Consider the following 18,500-nt stretch of genomic DNA (forward strand, 5'->3'; position numbering starts at 1 on the left):
CTTACAGCAATATTGTTTATTTAATGGACAACGTGGATGTAAACGTTTCAGATGCTGGTGGTTATTATTAAAAATAAACTTGTAACGTCTTTAATTTGTTTTAATTTATGGAAACAAATTAACAATTTAAAGGCATATGCTAACTGTACTAGCTGCGTCGGGCGGGACCTTGATACCGCAGCGACAACCTTGATGTGTCTGGGATATTTCGGGGTTTATTTTTGTACAGTGGGAGGAAGTAGAGACACATCTTTTATATGTTGACTATCCAGATCAGATCGGGTACTTTGTTTTACTGGGAACCAGTGAGGGAAAAAATGACAAGACGCCCTTCCACATGACCAAGACTTTACTTCACAGCTCAGTGCCCTTCGACCCCGTACAAACACAACATGGGCCCCAACAACCAGCAGACCTTTGCACTGTCAGCAGAATCCAAGCAGGTATGACTTCCTCTCATGGTTAACCCTGTTTTTCTCATGCGTAAAAAACAGGCATAGTGCCAACACATTGGAACAGAAGGTTGAAGACTTGAAATTTACATTTTGCTTGGCAAGATAAAAAATAAAGATGTCTTTATGGGAAATGATTCTATTATATACAATTCAGAGCATAAACAAAATAAAAACACCCAGAAAATAGAATGATTAAAGCATGCCCATTGTCACACCATGAGGAGGAGGCGAGCGGCCGAGCTATTTATTTTGTGTTCACATCCAACTTTTCTCTTTATCCAAGACCAAAATGAGTACAGGATATAGATACCTTTTATCATATTAACATAGTTTGGGCATTCAAACCAGTCCAATTTGATATTTCTGTTTGGCCAGTTTATCCCAATAGCGAGGGGAGAGCTATATCAAATAATTTAAGGGTACAGATTTTTGTACATGTTGTCTTCCTTCTACAGATTCAATGTATTTGTGATATACGTCACCATGCAATGTGATCCAAGCAGGGTACTATCAATAGAAGAGTATTATAGCTGTGGACAAGCTGGGAGTACTGTGTCAGGTGAGAGTCTCTGAAACTGGACCTGTTGGAGGCCACGATTGTCAGCTCCAGAAACAAGTTAAATCGGGGTTTGACCAGGGAGCAGCAGACGTATCCATAGCACCATGGCAGCAACGCTCCTGAACGACAGTCAGTAGAGTTGTTCCGATACCTATACCAGCATTGGAAATTCCTCCAATGCTGCCTAAAATGTGGTATCGGTGAGTGCCCATCTGTGCACCGATCAGATACTACGTGACTACGTGAATAGGACTCTGCTATTTCCCAGCTGTCTCCCATTTGTTTTCCTAGGATAGCAAAGTCATGATTCTGATTCTGGCAGAGGGTTTAACCTGAGCCAGGCCATACAACAAAGATAGCAATCATACCGGCTTAGTAGTTCACGTTTGTTAAAAAATATTTTAACGCACATGTATCGGATCGGTACTCTGTGTCGCCTGATCCGCAAAGTTCAATCGGTATCAGAAAGGAAAAAATGGTATCGGAACATCTCTAATAGATCTATCTAAGATTACTGGAAGCCCATTAAGATAGTTTAGTAAGCTGTCCTTGGAAAATATAAGAGGTCTGTATACATTAAATGAATTGAAGAAGGTCATTGTACCATCACAGTCTAATGGAATCAGGTGAGAACCTTTGAGGCGTAGCTTGTCCGAAGACTGATTATACACAAACATGTCTCAGCAATGAGTCTCTTTGTATTATCTAGCTGGCACCGCCTTCTCCCTGGCATTTGGCTTCCCCTTAGCCGCACCAGCTGGTTTCGGCCTGATCCTGGCGGGCGTGGTGCCAGAGGAGGTCTGGGCGGTGGCTTCCTGTGAGGCGCTGCGCCGCATGGTTGTTGTAGTCCTGGGCGGTAGCACAGGGACAGTTGGGGCTCGAACCGAGAGGGGCTGCCTGGAAGGACACGCTCTTTGAGGGGAGGGGCTGTCAGTCCGGCAGTGGGTGGAGCTAAGGCTGCGTCGGGTTCCGAACAGGACTCGCAGGGGCATTCGAGGGCTGCCGGACGGGGCAGGGGCAGCGGAGGGACGGGGACATGAGGAGGAGGACCTGGGTGAGACAGGTTTGGATTTCCGTTGAGTGCTGAGAGTGCTTAGTCCGATTTTCTGATTGCTGTGAACAGAGAGTAAATTGAAGGCGTTATTTCTTTAAATTTGATCTGAAAATGTAATCAAATCACTTTAAAATCAAAACTCGCATATACTAAGAGACAGAAAAAGAATCATACCCATTAGTGAAAGATGATGCTCCTTTGGTAGTGCTGCAGTCTGGCAAGGAGAGAGGAGAAGGAACAGAAGTGGCAAGCCCCACTGAAGTCCTCTTTATGGGGGTGACGGGCCTTGGGATCCTGCTCCTGCACTCCTTGGAGCCTTGCTCTTCAGTCGTTTTGAGACGGGAGCTCCTCCTGGACTCATCCGAGGTATGTGTGTCCTCCTCTGAGCCAGTGGTGGACAGAGTTTCGGAAGCCCTCCGACGCTCATCATCCCCAGAGGATAACGATGATGATGTCCCAGACAGCATCCTTCTCCTCATCCAGCGACCCTGTTGCTTCTGGACCAGCAGGCGGGCCAAGTCCAGCTGCCTTGCCCGCTGCTGAAGCCGAGCGCGAGCCGAAAGGGAGGAAGACTGCTCTGAGCCTGAGTCCTCCTCAGAGATCAGTACTGGGATTCGGCTTCGGATTCTGGGCTTTATGGCAGCAGGTAGTTCCGAGCTGGTTGTCTGAAGCTTGGCAGCTTCTTCACTGGATGATGGCTGTTTCTTAGGTTCCTGTGACTGATCTTTATGTTCATGAACTGGTGACATGGATTCTGGAACAGGTTCCAAAGACTGGGCCAGAATAGCCGATGGACCATTCTCAGTATTAGGGTGTTTGTCAACTGGTGTAGTTTGGTCTGGCACAGGCTCCTCTGGAGACTCTTCTGTCACTGGTGCTGCCCCTTGCTCATGGGTGTCATCCTCTACAGCTGATACCTTCATGATGGCCAAGACTTCCCGGTCACTATCCTTTGCAGAGTGACCATTGGAAGACATGACATTGAGATGTGATGTCTCTGCAATATGGATGAAAGTGCGCTCAACTTTGGTGAAGGGTGGTGATGCAGGAGCAATGGGAGTGGACGGCCTCAGGTCTGACCTGAGAGCAGGGGACAAACGGCCGGTCTCAGAGGGTTCAGGTTGATTTGCCTCCCCAACCAGGAGACGGTCGTTACGGAAAGTGAGGGCACACGGTGTGGCCAACTCACCCTCTAAACCATGATCACCACCAGAGGGAGACTTGCGAGTGTCTCCGGGTGAGAAGAGAACAAGGGTTTTGGAGGCGTCTTCCAGGTCAGGGTCAGCATCAGCAGCTGAGGCGTGCTCTCTCTGGACCCTTTGGTCCTCAGCCATGAGTGTTGAAGGCGCAGCGTCCTGACTACGTTCGGTGCTCTTCTGACTTGCCTCGCTGTTGGACTCGCTCTTCGTGACGTCATCATCCTTTGGCCCTGGACATTCTGGGACTTCTTCGTCTGGCGTGGTAAAGCTCCGGCGCTGAGGCAAGGTTCCGGTTAGGATGACTGTGAGGAAGTCGGCCCTCTTGGCCTGGAGCTGAGGAAGGATGTGGAAATGCTCCCTCTCATCACTCTGGCCCTTTGTGCGATAGTCTGGGGAGGACGGCAACGGGATGCTCTGCTCCGTGGGTGACAACACCTGGAAACAATGTAACACTTTATTACAACTCAAAACAAGACAGAATGGAACAAAAACATAAGTTTAAAGATAAAGCTTCCTGAGCTTGGACATATCACAATGCATTAACATAAGGGCATAAGCAGTTTATAGACATGTATGACCAGTGAAACCAGGTGAGGGGTGGAATTCAAAAACTATGTATTCAGGTTACACAAGCACACACAAAATGCCTCAGCACATCTGTAACAAGAAAATGTAGAGAAAATTAAGATAACATATATCAGTTAAGTTTAAATACAGTTTAATCAGTTAAACAATAAAAAACTGACAGTGGAGATGTGGATTCTTTTTTAAACTGTCAAGCATTTATTAAATCACACAAAGGTTTTTAAATGTTTCATAGTCAGACGTTCATAACGTCAATTTGACGCAATCTTGTTTACGTTTAGTGCTCTGATCCAATCGATAGGAATGAGAGAGTACACTATTACCTGTACCTCTTTAACCAACTAAATGATCTGTTTTGGTGTCTGTACTCAGAATGGGCGGCGCTTAAACAGACGTGGGTTGTGTTTAAACTGTAGTGGACAAACCTGGAAATTGTTCATTTAAGCCTGAAACTGAAACGGGTTGATCAGAAGTTGCTATGTTTATTTAAAAAACTATCCACAGAACAGTCCTCTGATCAATGGTTTTGATCACAACAGCAAGAGAACTATTTACAGACAAAGTTTTTGTATATTACGAATTACCAATATGGATATTGACAAAATTTACTGGTTTGATATTGCTCAACGTTTTGTGCAGGGGAACGCTGTGATTGGTTTAACTCCCAGGAAACTACAATGATTGGTCAAAAATGCAATGTCTAGAGCTGGAGAATGTATTAATCACTTTTGTCCTACAACAATAATAAAAGCCACAAGAAGCTGCAGGTGTTATCCTGCTGATTCAGAGGAAGCTAAAGTTAACGTAGCGTTCAGCTAACGGTCGCTCTTCCAGTAAGAACCACAGCAGGAACCACTGAATTTTCCCCCAAAACCATTTTAATGTCATTTTGGTTGTACACAAGCTTTTCAAGATTGTCTAGATTACATACATTGATATAAAAGGCACAAAAAAATGCATTGCAGAGTTTATCCTTAGACAGCACGCAGTCTGATATCAGGTGATTTTCAAGTGTTTCCCTTCATAAAGATTTAACATACAGCCTGTACATACATACTAAACCCCCGCTAATTATCATGCTATTATTGATTAACTGCAAACCTAATTACTTTCTACATTTCTGTATATATGTACACAGTTATCATTTGGATTTACAAAAAGTTTAAAATACATGCTTTACCTGGAAATTATACAAGCAGTACTGTACAATCATATAGTGATAAAAAAGAAACGTAGCTGTATTTTACACGTGAAAGACACTCACGGATCATCACACTGAACTAACGCTGTGAGCTCTTCAGCCCCAAATTCACCTCCACAACAGAAACTCTGCTGTTATTGAAAAAACTCTGCAGGAACGTTCAGACATTTTATGATAAAGTACTTTTGTTTTCATCATTCTCAGAGTCAGGTGAGTGCGGCCAACTGGTACTGGATACACAGTTTCAAACAGTACAGAGAAAGGTCCGGGATGTTGTTTAACTTAGCTTAGCAGAAAGACTGGAAGCAGGGGTGAACTGTTAGCATAGCTCCACCAAAAGACAAATTCACTCATCAACAACTGATAGATTGATACCAGCTTCACTTCTTTAAAGAAACATATTGAGCCTTAGCAGAACCTTTTAAAGTCTAGATGAAATGAAAAATGCTTTTTAACAACAGTTGGAAGCAGTGACTGAACACAGTAACTCACATAGTGCGGCTGTTGGTTTGACTACAGAACGGAACACTCACTAGCTCATTAGCTAATAAGATTTGTATAAAGGTACCAGGTTTCCCCCGTACTTCCAGTTATGTTAAGCTATGCTAAAACGCCTCCTGGACCCGTCCCTGTACCGATTAGACTCATTTCTAAATGCAATTTCTTAAAATATCTGGATGTTCCTTTGAGCATCGACTGTTAGCAGCACGTAAGGTCCGCACTGATCTGATGAACAAACTAGTGAATGTGGCATACAGTCTAAACAACATGGAGACGAGTGTTCACCTCTAAAGAAAAGTTATCTGTACAATATCACCCTGTTATTCCAGAAAGATCAGCACTATCAAATATGCAAGAAAATGTTTGAGAGGAGCTTTTTTATATAATTATAGTGTGTGATTCATGAGGTATAAATGTTTTGTGAAAAAGCTTTGTGGGACAGTTTCTGCTAAATCTGCACCCATTTAGTTTTGAGGAAATAAAAAAAGTTGATTAATGAAAAAAAAAACACTTTTGGCTGGCAAAAATTTAGCCTTATTTTTTAGTTTGACCACTGCGCAGTACCACTGTTTACCATCACATCTGATTACTGCACTTCTACTTATCAGGAATTCCTATTCAACAGAAGTGGAATATGCATGTTTTGGTGTTATTACAGTTTAATTAACCTTCATTTAATCAGGCAGATTCATTGAGATTGAGATCTCTTTTTCAAAAGAAACCTCACTTAATTATTTAATATTTGGAGCATTTTGTTTGTAATTTTTGACTTGTGTTACATATGTGAAGGTTTGAAGGACGACTTCAGCTTTTTTTAGATCCTGGATCTCATTTTAGTGGTTTGAATGAATGAACACACTTGAGAAGCCTTTTGAATAATTGGAAGACAAGGAAACTAAAAAAAGAAGTGAGGTTCATTACAAGGAGACACCAACGCTCTAATGCAGTTCTGTTGAAGCCCTGAAGCACCAAACATCAACTCAACTAGCAGCGACCGTTGTTCCGCCTCATGTCGCCTGTGTCTCAGCCAAAAAGTGACACTAGAACAAACCGAACAGACAACTAGGACGTAGTTCTAAACCACAGCACTGTCGCCTCACAGCAAGAAGGTTGACGGGCCTTTCTGTGTGGAGTTTGCATGTTCTACCCATATTTGCGTAGGTTTCCTCCCCCATCAAAACATGTTGAAGGTTAATCCTCCAGTCAGTGCCCTTGAACTTGGGTCAAATAGAGAGAATGATTTTCTTTTAATAAACAAAGGATTTCTTCATTTAAACGAGTTCGGAAATCTTTGTAAATATCTATTAGGTCATACGACGGAGATAAATAGGTTCCAATACAAATGGCACCAAACAGCATCAGAGCGTCGGCGTTATGATGTAATGACCCTTCCTTGTTTTTTTGGTTTTCTTGTCAGGAACCAGGAAGTAGCTCTTCAGAATTTGCTGATTTCTCAGTTTAACATTGGTGCTGTTGCTGTGACATTGTGCTTCTGCAATGACCAAAACGGGAAAAATGAGACATAAAAGTTTTCATTCGTCCAGAACTGTTGGCTCAAACAGCCACCTGACTCTCACAGCATCACTAACTAACAAATAATTGGGTGTAAATGTTCACATCTACGCTGCAGAATAAAAGATGTGATGAAAGATTATGGATTCTGCCACTAAACAAAGTCAGCTCTGATCCGTGAGTATCCCCTCCAGTGGCGGCGTGAATTATTTACAAAGAAATCACAGACGTTTTTCAGTCAGAGGTGTATATTCACTGTGTTTTTGTTGTAATTACAGTACAGTGCTGTTTTCAGTCATTTTACAGTCAGAGGTGCAACAGTAGATCTCATGCAAAGAGTGGCGACAGTCGGTAAACAGTCTTTTGGTACAACGTACCGTCATTAACGCTGCAGATCGTCTTTTTAAACTCAGTGTGTCATCAGCAGCACACTCGAAGCTTCCCGTTTCTAACTGAAAGTGGCACTGCGTTCACAGCAACACAGGACAAAAAACATTGACATGTATCAGTGACAATCTTGTACGGTAGGTGAATCATTTTGCAGGCGTGCAAAATAAAGTTCAGAGATAGCAGCTAGTCCACTTCATACATTCTCTAAGTGGTTGCAGTGTAACACTAATGCTAAATATAAAACAGGGCGGCATGTCCTGGACTGAAGCAGCATGAAATCAAACTCCAGTTGTCTCCTCGTCAGACTGGAGCTGTGATGAGACTCCGGCACAATGTTATCGCCTCGAGCTTAATGAAACAGCAAGTGGTGCATATTTAGTTAATGTAGCCCTTTAACACACTGAGAAAGCAACCGTTTGGCTTTCATTGCACAAAATGGCCGTCTAAGCTAGTAGCCAGATTTTGGAAGCGTACTCCAGAACGTTTTTGAACACGTTCAGGAGTGTCGAAGAATGCTGTTTGAACAACATTCAGAGCAACGCTAGCGGACCTATGACGCTAGCAGACGTATGATGCTAGCAGACATATGACACTAGTAGACATGTGACGTATGACGTATTAGCAGACGTATGACATTAGCAGCGGCCTAATATTAAACAGGGTTTCACAACTCAACACTCAACCACTCCAATGGCTCATTGTTCTTACAGTAACACAGTGGAGACCACCCACCAAAAACTACCTCAATGAATGTATATTTTCTACTGACAGCCTCCATCTCTCAGGATGGAACTGATTCTTTTCAGGGAAAAACATCTTAAAATAGTGTCCTAAATATACTGGAGGAATTTACCAGTCAAACCATCTGCATGTCTTGTAAAGATCTTTTGCTGCAATATGATGAGAGAGCCTAAATATAACAAATCTTCTCGAAAACATGAATTAAACACTTAGTGCGAATGAATCAGTCCCTCCAGGAAGTTCACTCCGAACAACTAACGCAAATTCAACAAATCCCAATGAACTCTGTGCGATCTTGCAGTTTCATCCATTCACTGTAGTTTTAGTCACCAAACTACTAGAGATTTTATTCTCACTGGAACAAGTTGCCTTTAATATTTAACGAATTATAATTAAACATTGCAACTATTGAAAAACTAAAAGGCCTGAACTCCTGGAGGGACTGACGAACCAATCATTAGATAATTCTAACCAATAACAGTTGAACCTTTGAAATCTGGAGGCTCCGAAAAGTTGATCAGACTTTGATGCCACATTTAAACGAGCGATCTGCGTGTTCGTACATTCAGTATGTTTGAGGTTAATCTCACTTCTTTTCAAACAGATCGGCAGGACTCAAGAATTGTTCCGATACCATTTCTCCTTCCAGATATTGATTCTGATACACAGGATGAGCAATTATCTGCATCACTTCAACTAAATTATCTGTATTCGTATACTCTGAATGTGCGGGGCTTAACCAGAAGTGGGTGGTGTTTGAACCCTAAGTGGTCGGGACTAACCTGAAATTGATATGGGTCGATCAGAAGTTTATATATTTATTGGAAAACTATTCAAAGAACAGCCTTCTGATAAATGTTTTTGATCACAAGAGTAAGAGAACTATTTACAGAACATCATTATTATTTTTTTTTATAAAAGTAGTACAGTATATTGACACAGTTTACTTGTTTGATAAAAAGTACATTACCTGTACCGGATACTTGGATTTAGTCTTTGTAATATTTTGTTCTCTCTTTATTTCTCTATCTGCATTTATTCTGAATATTAGGACACATCGTCATTAGTGGCCCTAAGGATCATCAGGTGTTTCAACCACTATCACCTGAGAAAGGAGGAATTTCCTCTGCTGGTATCGGAACAACTCTAATATCCAAAGCTACTTAATGATCTTTCATTATATCAACGTCTCTGACAAATCAGCGTTTCCACCTCCTCTGTCCTTTCTCCACTTCTCCTGACTGTTGTTCGCTCACACTCTCCCATCGACTAAACCACCAAAAACACAGTTTCAAAGAATCTACCAAGGGCAACCGTTTTTCAAAATGCAGACACACTAACATACAAACCAACAAATAACACAGCAAACATCCAGCTTCTTCGACACAATACTGAAACAGACTCTGGCTACATTTACTATGCATGCCCTTACGATGAGACTGTTACTGACTAACATTATTCTGTCTCATTGCCAGTGAAACTGCACTATTAGAAACCCCTCGCTCTGCTCTACTGGAGCCATTACGGGACTGGAAAGGTGGTTTTTGTTCATTTCATCACATTGATTACTTTTTATTTCAGCGCCATCAGATGGATTTCCTTCCTTCCAGGCAGAAATCAGCTTGCAGAGATGTGAAATGTACCTTCGCTATTAAAATGTCGAGAGTCTGCGTTCATAACGTTCAAGGACGCTTCAGAAACCGACAGCTGCCTGGTAGAAAGAAAAAACAATTGAACCACCAGAAATTCCATCTAAATAAGTCTCTTTTTATTTGTTTTAACATCCCACATTTCACTTATTGCATCTGTGTTTTTGCATCCATATAGTGAGACCCCCGGCACGGCCTGATGCCCCTCTCCGGTCCGCTCGGTGATAAAGTGCAACAGTGGTCAGAAAACAAGGGATGGAGGAAGCACGATGGGAATGAGACGGTGAAACATGTGACGAGGTAAACAAGATAAAACTACCCCACAGACGACCGAAAGGCCTCATCAGGTCCCCTTTAGGTCAGCTGGCTCCATCAGAAACAGCCCAGAAACACAGCAACAACCAAACCCCTGAACGCACCATCTGACCGACCTTCGCGTCGGGGGGGACAATCTGAGGGTTTTACATAGAGATTGTGATCATTCCCTCTTAGATGATGAGAAATCATCTCCAGATAATAATTAATCAGCACCACAGCTGCTCAAACAAGATGCAACACGACAAACAAACAAACAAACAAACAACCAAACAAAAAATTGTTATCTTTGCCTAAATACCGTAAAACTTCAAGTAAAAGCAGAAGCAGGTCTCCTTTACTAGCCTGGTGTCTCAATTAGAGGCCTGGTCTGGATTTTATAGAAGTTCTTTGGATGTATAAAACCTCTTAAAGCTCACCGGGTCAGTCGAAACCACGAGCACCAAAGTATCAATCGATTGGTGATTGATGTGTTATTCAATAGCCTAATTTTAAACATTCATACTGGTTTAAATATATATAGAGAGGCAGGTCGAGTTTAGTGACTAAAGCTGATAAAAGCAGGGTATTTATTGAAGTTTTACGGTATTTTATTCTTTATCAATAACAACCAATAAAACTGTATGAAGTCTGACTTCCCATGATGCTCTGTGTCGTGTTTGACCAAGCACAAACATTACAGTACAGAAAGTGAACAGGCGCTTTAAATGCAGAGAGACAGATCTGTCTGATACCTTCCTGTCATAAGGTGGCCCTTAACAGCAAATACAACTTTTCATTCAATTAAACATTGTAGGAAATAAATTAGAAATTAAAGTAAGGAACACAAATTGCTACATTCAGCAAAATAAAATGTCAGAGGTTGTCACAGAACTTCCTGTTTTTTCTTTTTTGTGAGTTTTGTTTTTAAAAAATGTCTTTGTGTTTGTTCGGTTTAATGTTGTGTGGTCTAAGCTGTAAATCTGTTTTCTTTTTAGTTTTCTTGTGAAACATTTATATAAACTGAATATTGTAATGTCCTTTAATTGTTTTCTACTATATTGTTTTGTAGGGGAGGGATTTATTTAGTGAAATGTTGTGGGGCTTTATTTTGTGGTTGTATAAAATGTTTTTGTTTTTCTGTTTTCTTTTTTCTTTCGTTGGTGTGAAATATTTGCACTTCAGGGCCACCGTACTTCTACCCAGGGACCCAGCACAGTAACAGTTTTTATCATAAAGCCTTTGATTCGAGATGAAAGTGGCGGACCACGCTTCTCTCTTCGTACACGACATTTAATGAAGCTGGACTCAGAGCGAGACGTTCGTGTCACTGGTTTTGTGTCGGTGAAGACGCGTTGCGAGGCGGTGCGTTCGGTGTATTGCTCGGTGGACGGGATGATTTGAGGGGGGAAACGCCGACTTCAAAGTCTCGGTGCAAAAACTTGATCGCCGGGACGACCTGCATTCCTCGACGATCACTCCTTCGTTTTGGCGGGAAAAGCAAAAACAAATCAATAAATGCACAAATACTGTAAAGCTTAACAGTCTGTTAGCAGCCTCGCTGTTCACGGTCCTCTTCTTCACAGAAACACGAAGGAAATATTTAGTTTCACATAGTTTCCTCCAGGTTGTGGCGTGTGCAACGGAAGGTTTGCAGAGAGGCTTCGTAGAGTTTATTGCATGGAAAATATTTCCCGTTCGTTAGCTCCTCTTCTTCTGTCCCTCGGCTCCACAAGCAGTCGGGAGAGCTACGTGAGTGTGTGTTCACCAGCACAGCGGTGCTGCTGTGTGCCAGTAATATGGCTTGTTGTGGTCATTATCTGGCTCTCAGTTTCATATGTGTGTGTTTGTATATGCAGAGCCTGAAGCCAGCTGAGATAATTACCAATATAAAATCAATTCTTTCTTCAGCTTTTTTCTTTCTTTGTTATTTCGGGATTTATTTAGATGTATATTTTTCAATTTCAACCAATAATATCATCAATTAATTTGCAACAGTTAGCCACACAGAGCTAAGATACGTTAACTAGTTAGTATTTCTCACTGATTAACGTACAAAAACTTTATCAGTTCAACCAGGAAGTTGCAATCGCAACAATTCACTCAGATTCCTCCGATCTCTGCACGACGTTGGGCAATTTTGACCAATCATAGTAGTTTAGTAGCACCGATCACAGCAGTCCCTTGTGCAAAACGCAGAGCCGTACGCCAACAAACTACAAGTCATTTTCCAGCTATTTTTGCAATTTTTACAGTTTCACTGCAAAAAAAAGCCTAAAGACATCGCGACATGCGTCACATTTTTTTTGAAAAGCTGCAGTGAAATTGGGCATTTTAGGTCGTAAGCTGGATCATATTTTATGGAGAGAATACTGTCTGACGTCCTCCGGCTGCTCTGCCTCAACTCTGCTAACTGCTAATGTAGCTGCTGTTAGTGTGCAACCAATCGGGGCACAGCAACCTCCCAGTGAGTGCGCCTGGTCCCAAAATAGAGGCCAGTTTTACCGCAGCAGTATTAGTACTAGTACAGTACTAAAAGTAGCTAACAGTAATGTTAGATGCCGTTAGCTAGTTAGCTTGTGCAGCTAATGTTAGCTAATGTTAAAAAACCACCTCAGTCCTTTATTCCCTGCAGTCAAACTGTCCTCCGGAATAGGATGCTGCATTCAGTCCCGGTCTGGACCTGCTGTTCACTGGGAGCTCCCAGTCCAACAGAGTCCGCTAATGGATCCACTACAGCTGCTGGACTGGGGGGACGTAGCACACAGCGCTATTAGCTACAGCGACAGGTCCCTCCCTAACTGCCTGTTTTTACTTCAAAGGGACACTCAGACTGTCCTCAGACTTAAAGGTGGTTCTGGACTAAGATAGTTGACTGTTGTTGATGATGGACACTGTGTGCAGCCTTTATAGAGCGAGTGGTTTTAGGAGGTCCCCAGCAAGTCTGTATTATTGATTGGAACTGAAGAGATCATGTACTGAAATCCTGCCCCGGATCTGGTCTGACAGGCTCTGCATATACGTGTTAGATGTGTGTGTGTGTGTGTGTGTGTTCTGAGTCCGTCTCTCAGTCCTCTCAGCTGCTGTTCTTGTTCATGAGCTTGGCTAACATCTGCTGCAGCTGTGTCCTCGACACGTTCAGCACCGAGTGTCTGCTCCGCGGGCTGCCGGGTGTCGGCAGGGTGCCCGCGTGCCGCCGCCGGACCGAGGCGTTGGCGGCGGTGATGTGGGCGGGGCTGCTCTCTGCCGAGCGGCTCCTCTGGATGAAACCGCTGCCTCCGTGGGGATACTGCTCTGTCTCCAGGGTGGAGGAGGAGAAGACGTAGGAGGCCAGCCTCCTCAGCTGATTGGGCCGCGGTTGGTGCCTGTCCTCCTCCAACTGCAAACAGACCAATCAGAGAGAGGGAGGGGGAGGTTAGCGAGGCGGGAAACGACTTTACAAAAATAAATGTTTGATAAATGTTTTCCTAAGGCTACGTCCCAACGCTCCGATTTGGCTTCCTGCCCTCCCCTCCCCGACCAGACGTTAGACAGGAGAGAGCTGATTGGTGCTCTCACACATCTAAAGCCTGCAGCTGATTGGTCAAAGGCTGTGAGGGGAGGAGCTTGCTGAGGGAGCGTTGGTGTAAATCTGTCTACAGTTACAGCTATCAGACTCTAGTTAGAGGCTATAAAGACTTTACAGGACTGTTAGCTGTGTGTCCGGGTTGCTCGGTCTAACATCCCTCTAGCTGGAAAAATGGTGATGGAAATATTTCCCCCACAGAGAAGCACTTTAAGAGGACACAAAGTCACCAGCACGAACACTGCACACACTGAATCTCACTACGTCTACAACAGTCTGAGCCTCTTTCATTTCTGAAGGACTGGAGATGCAAAAACAAAACAGGGAACACAAAAGAAAGATGGAGTCATCAGGCACACAAAACACAGACACACGACGGAGGAGGAACAGAAAGGAGGAAATATGTCTGAACAGAAGGAAAAGGAAGAGGAGGAACAGAAACTGAGTGAGAGAACAGAGGTAAAGGACTATTCCTAAACTGTGCTTACCCCGAAACATCACTTTATTTCTTCTTCTGTTGTCCCAATGGCACCCTCGCTCTGTTCTCTGTCTCCTCAGGTGAGTCAAACTCGACATACTGTGTACTTTTAAAGCGATGGGTTGGGGGGGGCAAAGGCGTCAGTAGTTATGTGGAGGGGGGAGGAGGAGGAGAGGGGGGGAGAATTGGAGAGGAGTAAAAAAGAGAATGGCAGTCCTCGATGGTTGGCGGCGGCGAGCTCGCTCTGAGTGTGGCGGTGGCGATCGGCGCGGGAATAAAGAGAGGCTAAAATATGACTATTTGTGTGTGTGTGTGTGTCTGTGTGTGCGTGTATGTGTATGTATGTGTGTGTGTGTGTGTGTGTGTGTGTGTGTGTGTGTGCTTGCACATGGGATAACAACCAGCCTGTAAACAGCAGCCACCCAGTACGGAGGACCAGACCTGACTTCTTATGATCAGTGAGTAAAGAAATGAGTGCATGAATAAATCAAATGGTCACATGAACAAAGAGGGAGAAAGAAACCACGACAAAGATCCTGCTGCAGGAAAATCAAACATGGAAAGAAAATGTAAAATAAATGATTCCACCTTCATCAGATCAGTTCAGACTCCCCACAGGTTAAACATTGTGGTGACCCCTGACCTTTCCTCCAGCACCTCAGTCAGACATTTCACAGGAAGTACACGAGCACACACACACACACACACACACACACACACACACACACAGAAACGTTCTGATAAATAAAATATAATTAATAGAATATAAATGAGACAAATTGTTCATATTGTGGCTGTAATGACCGTGTGAGTGCTGCTGGTACGTTATCAGAGGACGTCATGTGATCTGAATCCTGTGCGAATGTCCATAAAATTCCACCATAAATGACCAACAATATTTCACCATGTTTGTGGTCGTATTTTTTATTCTGAGGAGGTATCACACTGGTATTATAATGTGGAGGCAACAGTCCTTTAATTCCTGATAATGGACACCTGGAAGGGCATTATCCTGTTTATACCACAGTCAATGACCAAAGAAAGACAACAAGGTCATTATTTTATTTTATTTTTTTACTAAACATAAGGCTGTTTCCCCGGTAACACCTGAGGTCATTACCATCCAATAATATTTTAATACAATGATAACGTACACTACTCCAGTAACTAGGACAAACCATAGATACGACATGGCAACGGGAGATGTTTCTAGTTTCCTCTGCTCAGAAAGCTAACGTTACGTTATGAGCCTACCTACGAATACTGCCGGGGAGCCGGGCCCGAATGAGACACAGAACCGGAGCTGGGCCCGAATGAGCCACAGAACCGCAGCAGGGCCCGAATGAGCCACAGAACCGGAGCAGGGCCCGAATGAGCCACAGAACTGGAGCCGGGCCCGAATGAGCTGCGGAACCGGAGCTGGGCCCGAATGAGCAGCAGAAGTAATACACCAATAATTACCAAACTTTTTTTATTCACAGATTTGTTTCCACTAACTATTAAGGTCTGGTCCTACATAACAAAGTGCTCAAGGACGCTGTTTCTTTTTTTAGAGTGTATTTGTCAGAAACTTTTATTTTTTAGTCGTAAAATGTGTTTTGTGTTTATAACGTCTACTTATACACAAACATTTTAATATTTATTAACAGTTTTTCAACATTCTTTTGTGATTAAAAGACCAGTGTGTAGGATTTGATGACACCTACTGGTGAAGTTTTATATTGCAATTAACTGAATAACTTCAACCAATCGTGTCGGAGGACGGCCACGAAAAACACAGACGGCCCTTTATAGATCCAGTGTTTGGTTTGTCTGTTCTGGGCTACCGTAGAAACACGGTGGTTTAACACGGCGGACTCCGTTATCCTTGTAAGGTAAGAAAAACAATTCTTATTTTCAGCTGATTATACATGAATGAAAACATACCTATAAAATATTATATTACAGTAATGTGCCACACTGGAGCTTTAATATGGAGGCCCGGAAGTGCAGTAAGATAACATTATATTATATTATCATATTTTATTAAGACAACAAAACAAACATACATTTTAATAAATCTTCTTTTTAGTGATCTGAGATTCAACTTTAAGCAAAGAATAACTTGTTTCTGTCAGTCAGGTGATTTTAATACAACCAAACATTCGACTCTTTTCCTTTTTAATGCCAATAAACTGAAACCAAAGTGAGGCATCTTTGACACATCAGCAGTTCTCTCTGTATTCTGGCTGATGGGTTCGTTACCTGCAGCTCGTCTCGACACCTCTGAACGCTAACAGGAAGTTCACTGGATTCATAAATAAATAAAAACAGAGTAATTCTGTTTATGTGGTGACAAAATAAAAGCCATGTTTTCAGAACATATCAGGTGTTTTAAATAAAAGCTCATTCAATGTTGTGAATATTAACAGAACTGAATAGATTTAAAGATTTGGACAAGCTGGAATTATATCACTAATAATTAAAAGTGTTAAAAGAGGTATTACTTTATTTTTTTTAGTTGGATTTAATCAATGTGAAGTAAGTCAGTGAAATGTTTTGAAGGATTAAATTATGTTAAGTTATTTATTTTATTAAGATATGCTGTTTATAATCCTACAGTGTAACAGTGACGTGGTAGCGGCTACCATCATTCACTGCACCCCGAACAGGAACCTGCTAACTGTTAGCACTGAAGCGTTTGATGGTTCCACAGGGCGACCAAGATTTCTCTTTCTGAATCACTGCAGTCGGTGTTTGTGAGGACCGATATGAAGAACATGTACAGGGCTGTGGAGAGTTAGCAGGGTGGCTAGCTAGGTAGCTAATATTAGCTAAAATGAGGCTGCATGAAACAGCATGAGTCGCACTAATGATGTCGTTAATGTAGCAAAACTAGCTAACTAACAGTTTATGTTAATTAGCTGGCTACTTAGTGTTAACTTAATATGTGACTCTATATGCAGCTAATTAGCTAGTGTTTTTCTGCAATAGCTAAGTTATGATATGAAAATATATATATATATGTATATGTGTTTATCTTTTGATCATCTTTAAAATGGGGTTGTGTTTTCAACATACATTAGCTTAGCACATAGCATATCTAAGTACAGAAAAGGAGGGAGTTGAGCAAAAGTTCTGATTGCTGTAGCTGCCGTTGGCGTACAACCGAACCGCCTGGGACCGAACACAGTCCCAGAGTCAGACGAAGGCCAGTTTGCTGACAACTGTCGCTAACGGTAATGTTAGCTGCTTTAACTTAAACAAACTGAAAGATAGACTCACTACACCTACACACCTACACTTTGGACGCAAACCGTGAGGTCGATGTTCAACATAGACGTTCACAGTAAATTCCCACTCGTCCACCATCCTGAATCACCACCACTGTGTGTGTGTGTGTGTGTGTGTGTGTGTGTGTGTGTGTGTAAAACCAGGTGGTGAAACAGTGTCACTAATGTGCCAGAGAATATGAGAAAACACAGCAGAACAACAGAAGATGAAAACATCATCAACATCCTGACACAGAAACATCATGGCTACAGGTCGGATCATAGATGTTCTACAGCCACTGTTTCCCATTCACTCCTTCAGAATAAAACAAGGCTCCAAAGCAAAAGTCATGGGCCAAAGCAAAGAGATGGAAAAGATTTCAACACTGCTCCAACGAGAAGGAGGAGATGGCAGCTCCGCTCACACAGCTGGGCGGCAAGAACTGGTTTTCATGTGTCACAAGCAGTCGAGGAACAACCGAACCGTCAGAGTCGAAGTGAAGCTGAAGGTGACGACAGTAACTGGATTTCTAACCAACCAATATTCTCTATATAAAGATATATGGTGTCTCTCTCCCTCTGCCTGTGTTGTATCGCAGCCTCTCTGTGGTTTGTTGCCATAGCCGGTCTGCTCCGACTGAAACTGCAGTTTTTATCATCTACGTCGGTGAATTAAGGATTTATTTCCACCAAACCAGAGTTGGTGATTGTTGGAAACACTAACAGAGACGGTTTAATTCTGTTTCTGCAAGATAAAATGACTTGTGAATAGAGTCTGGTTGGCCCATTGCTCGGTCTGTGGTGCTGGTGCTCCTGAAGGTTGAACAGATCTTTTAGCTGCTGCAGGTTGAACAGAACGACTGCATGTGACAGATGTTCAGCTGCAGGACGGTGCTGCCGCAAACCTTCACAACCTTAAAGGACAATTCCAGCACGAGTCACCGTGTTTCGCTTGTTACCACCACAGACTGTTGGGACCGGCGGCTGTTTGGTCTGAAGAACCAAAGTATAAATTAAGTGAATAATAAAGAGGTGAGACCTCCTGTAGTGTCTGTATGGTCTGTAG

At 42.6% G+C, this 18,500-nt stretch overlaps 1 protein-coding gene across 2 annotated transcripts in view; it reads right to left on the reverse strand.

Annotated features, from left to right (window-relative positions):
- Positions 1–331: 331 nt before the first annotated feature.
- Positions 332–18,500, reverse strand: part of ttbk1a (tau tubulin kinase 1a) — a 41,214-nt gene continuing 23,045 nt past the window's right edge. For both annotated transcript variants that reach the window (XM_051381242.1, XM_051381241.1), the window contains exons 15-16: positions 2,243–3,702; positions 332–2,127 (exon numbers count right to left, since the gene is read on the reverse strand). In XM_051381242.1, the coding sequence (XP_051237202.1) occupies positions 1,716–2,127; positions 2,243–3,702 (1,872 nt within the window). In that variant the 3' untranslated portion in view covers positions 332–1,715. The remainder of the gene's footprint in view (positions 2,128–2,242; positions 3,703–18,500) is intronic.

The sequence above is a fragment of the Dicentrarchus labrax genome, unplaced genomic scaffold (genome assembly GCF_905237075.1).
Source record: "Dicentrarchus labrax unplaced genomic scaffold, dlabrax2021, whole genome shotgun sequence".
NCBI lineage: Eukaryota > Metazoa > Chordata > Actinopteri > Moronidae > Dicentrarchus > Dicentrarchus labrax.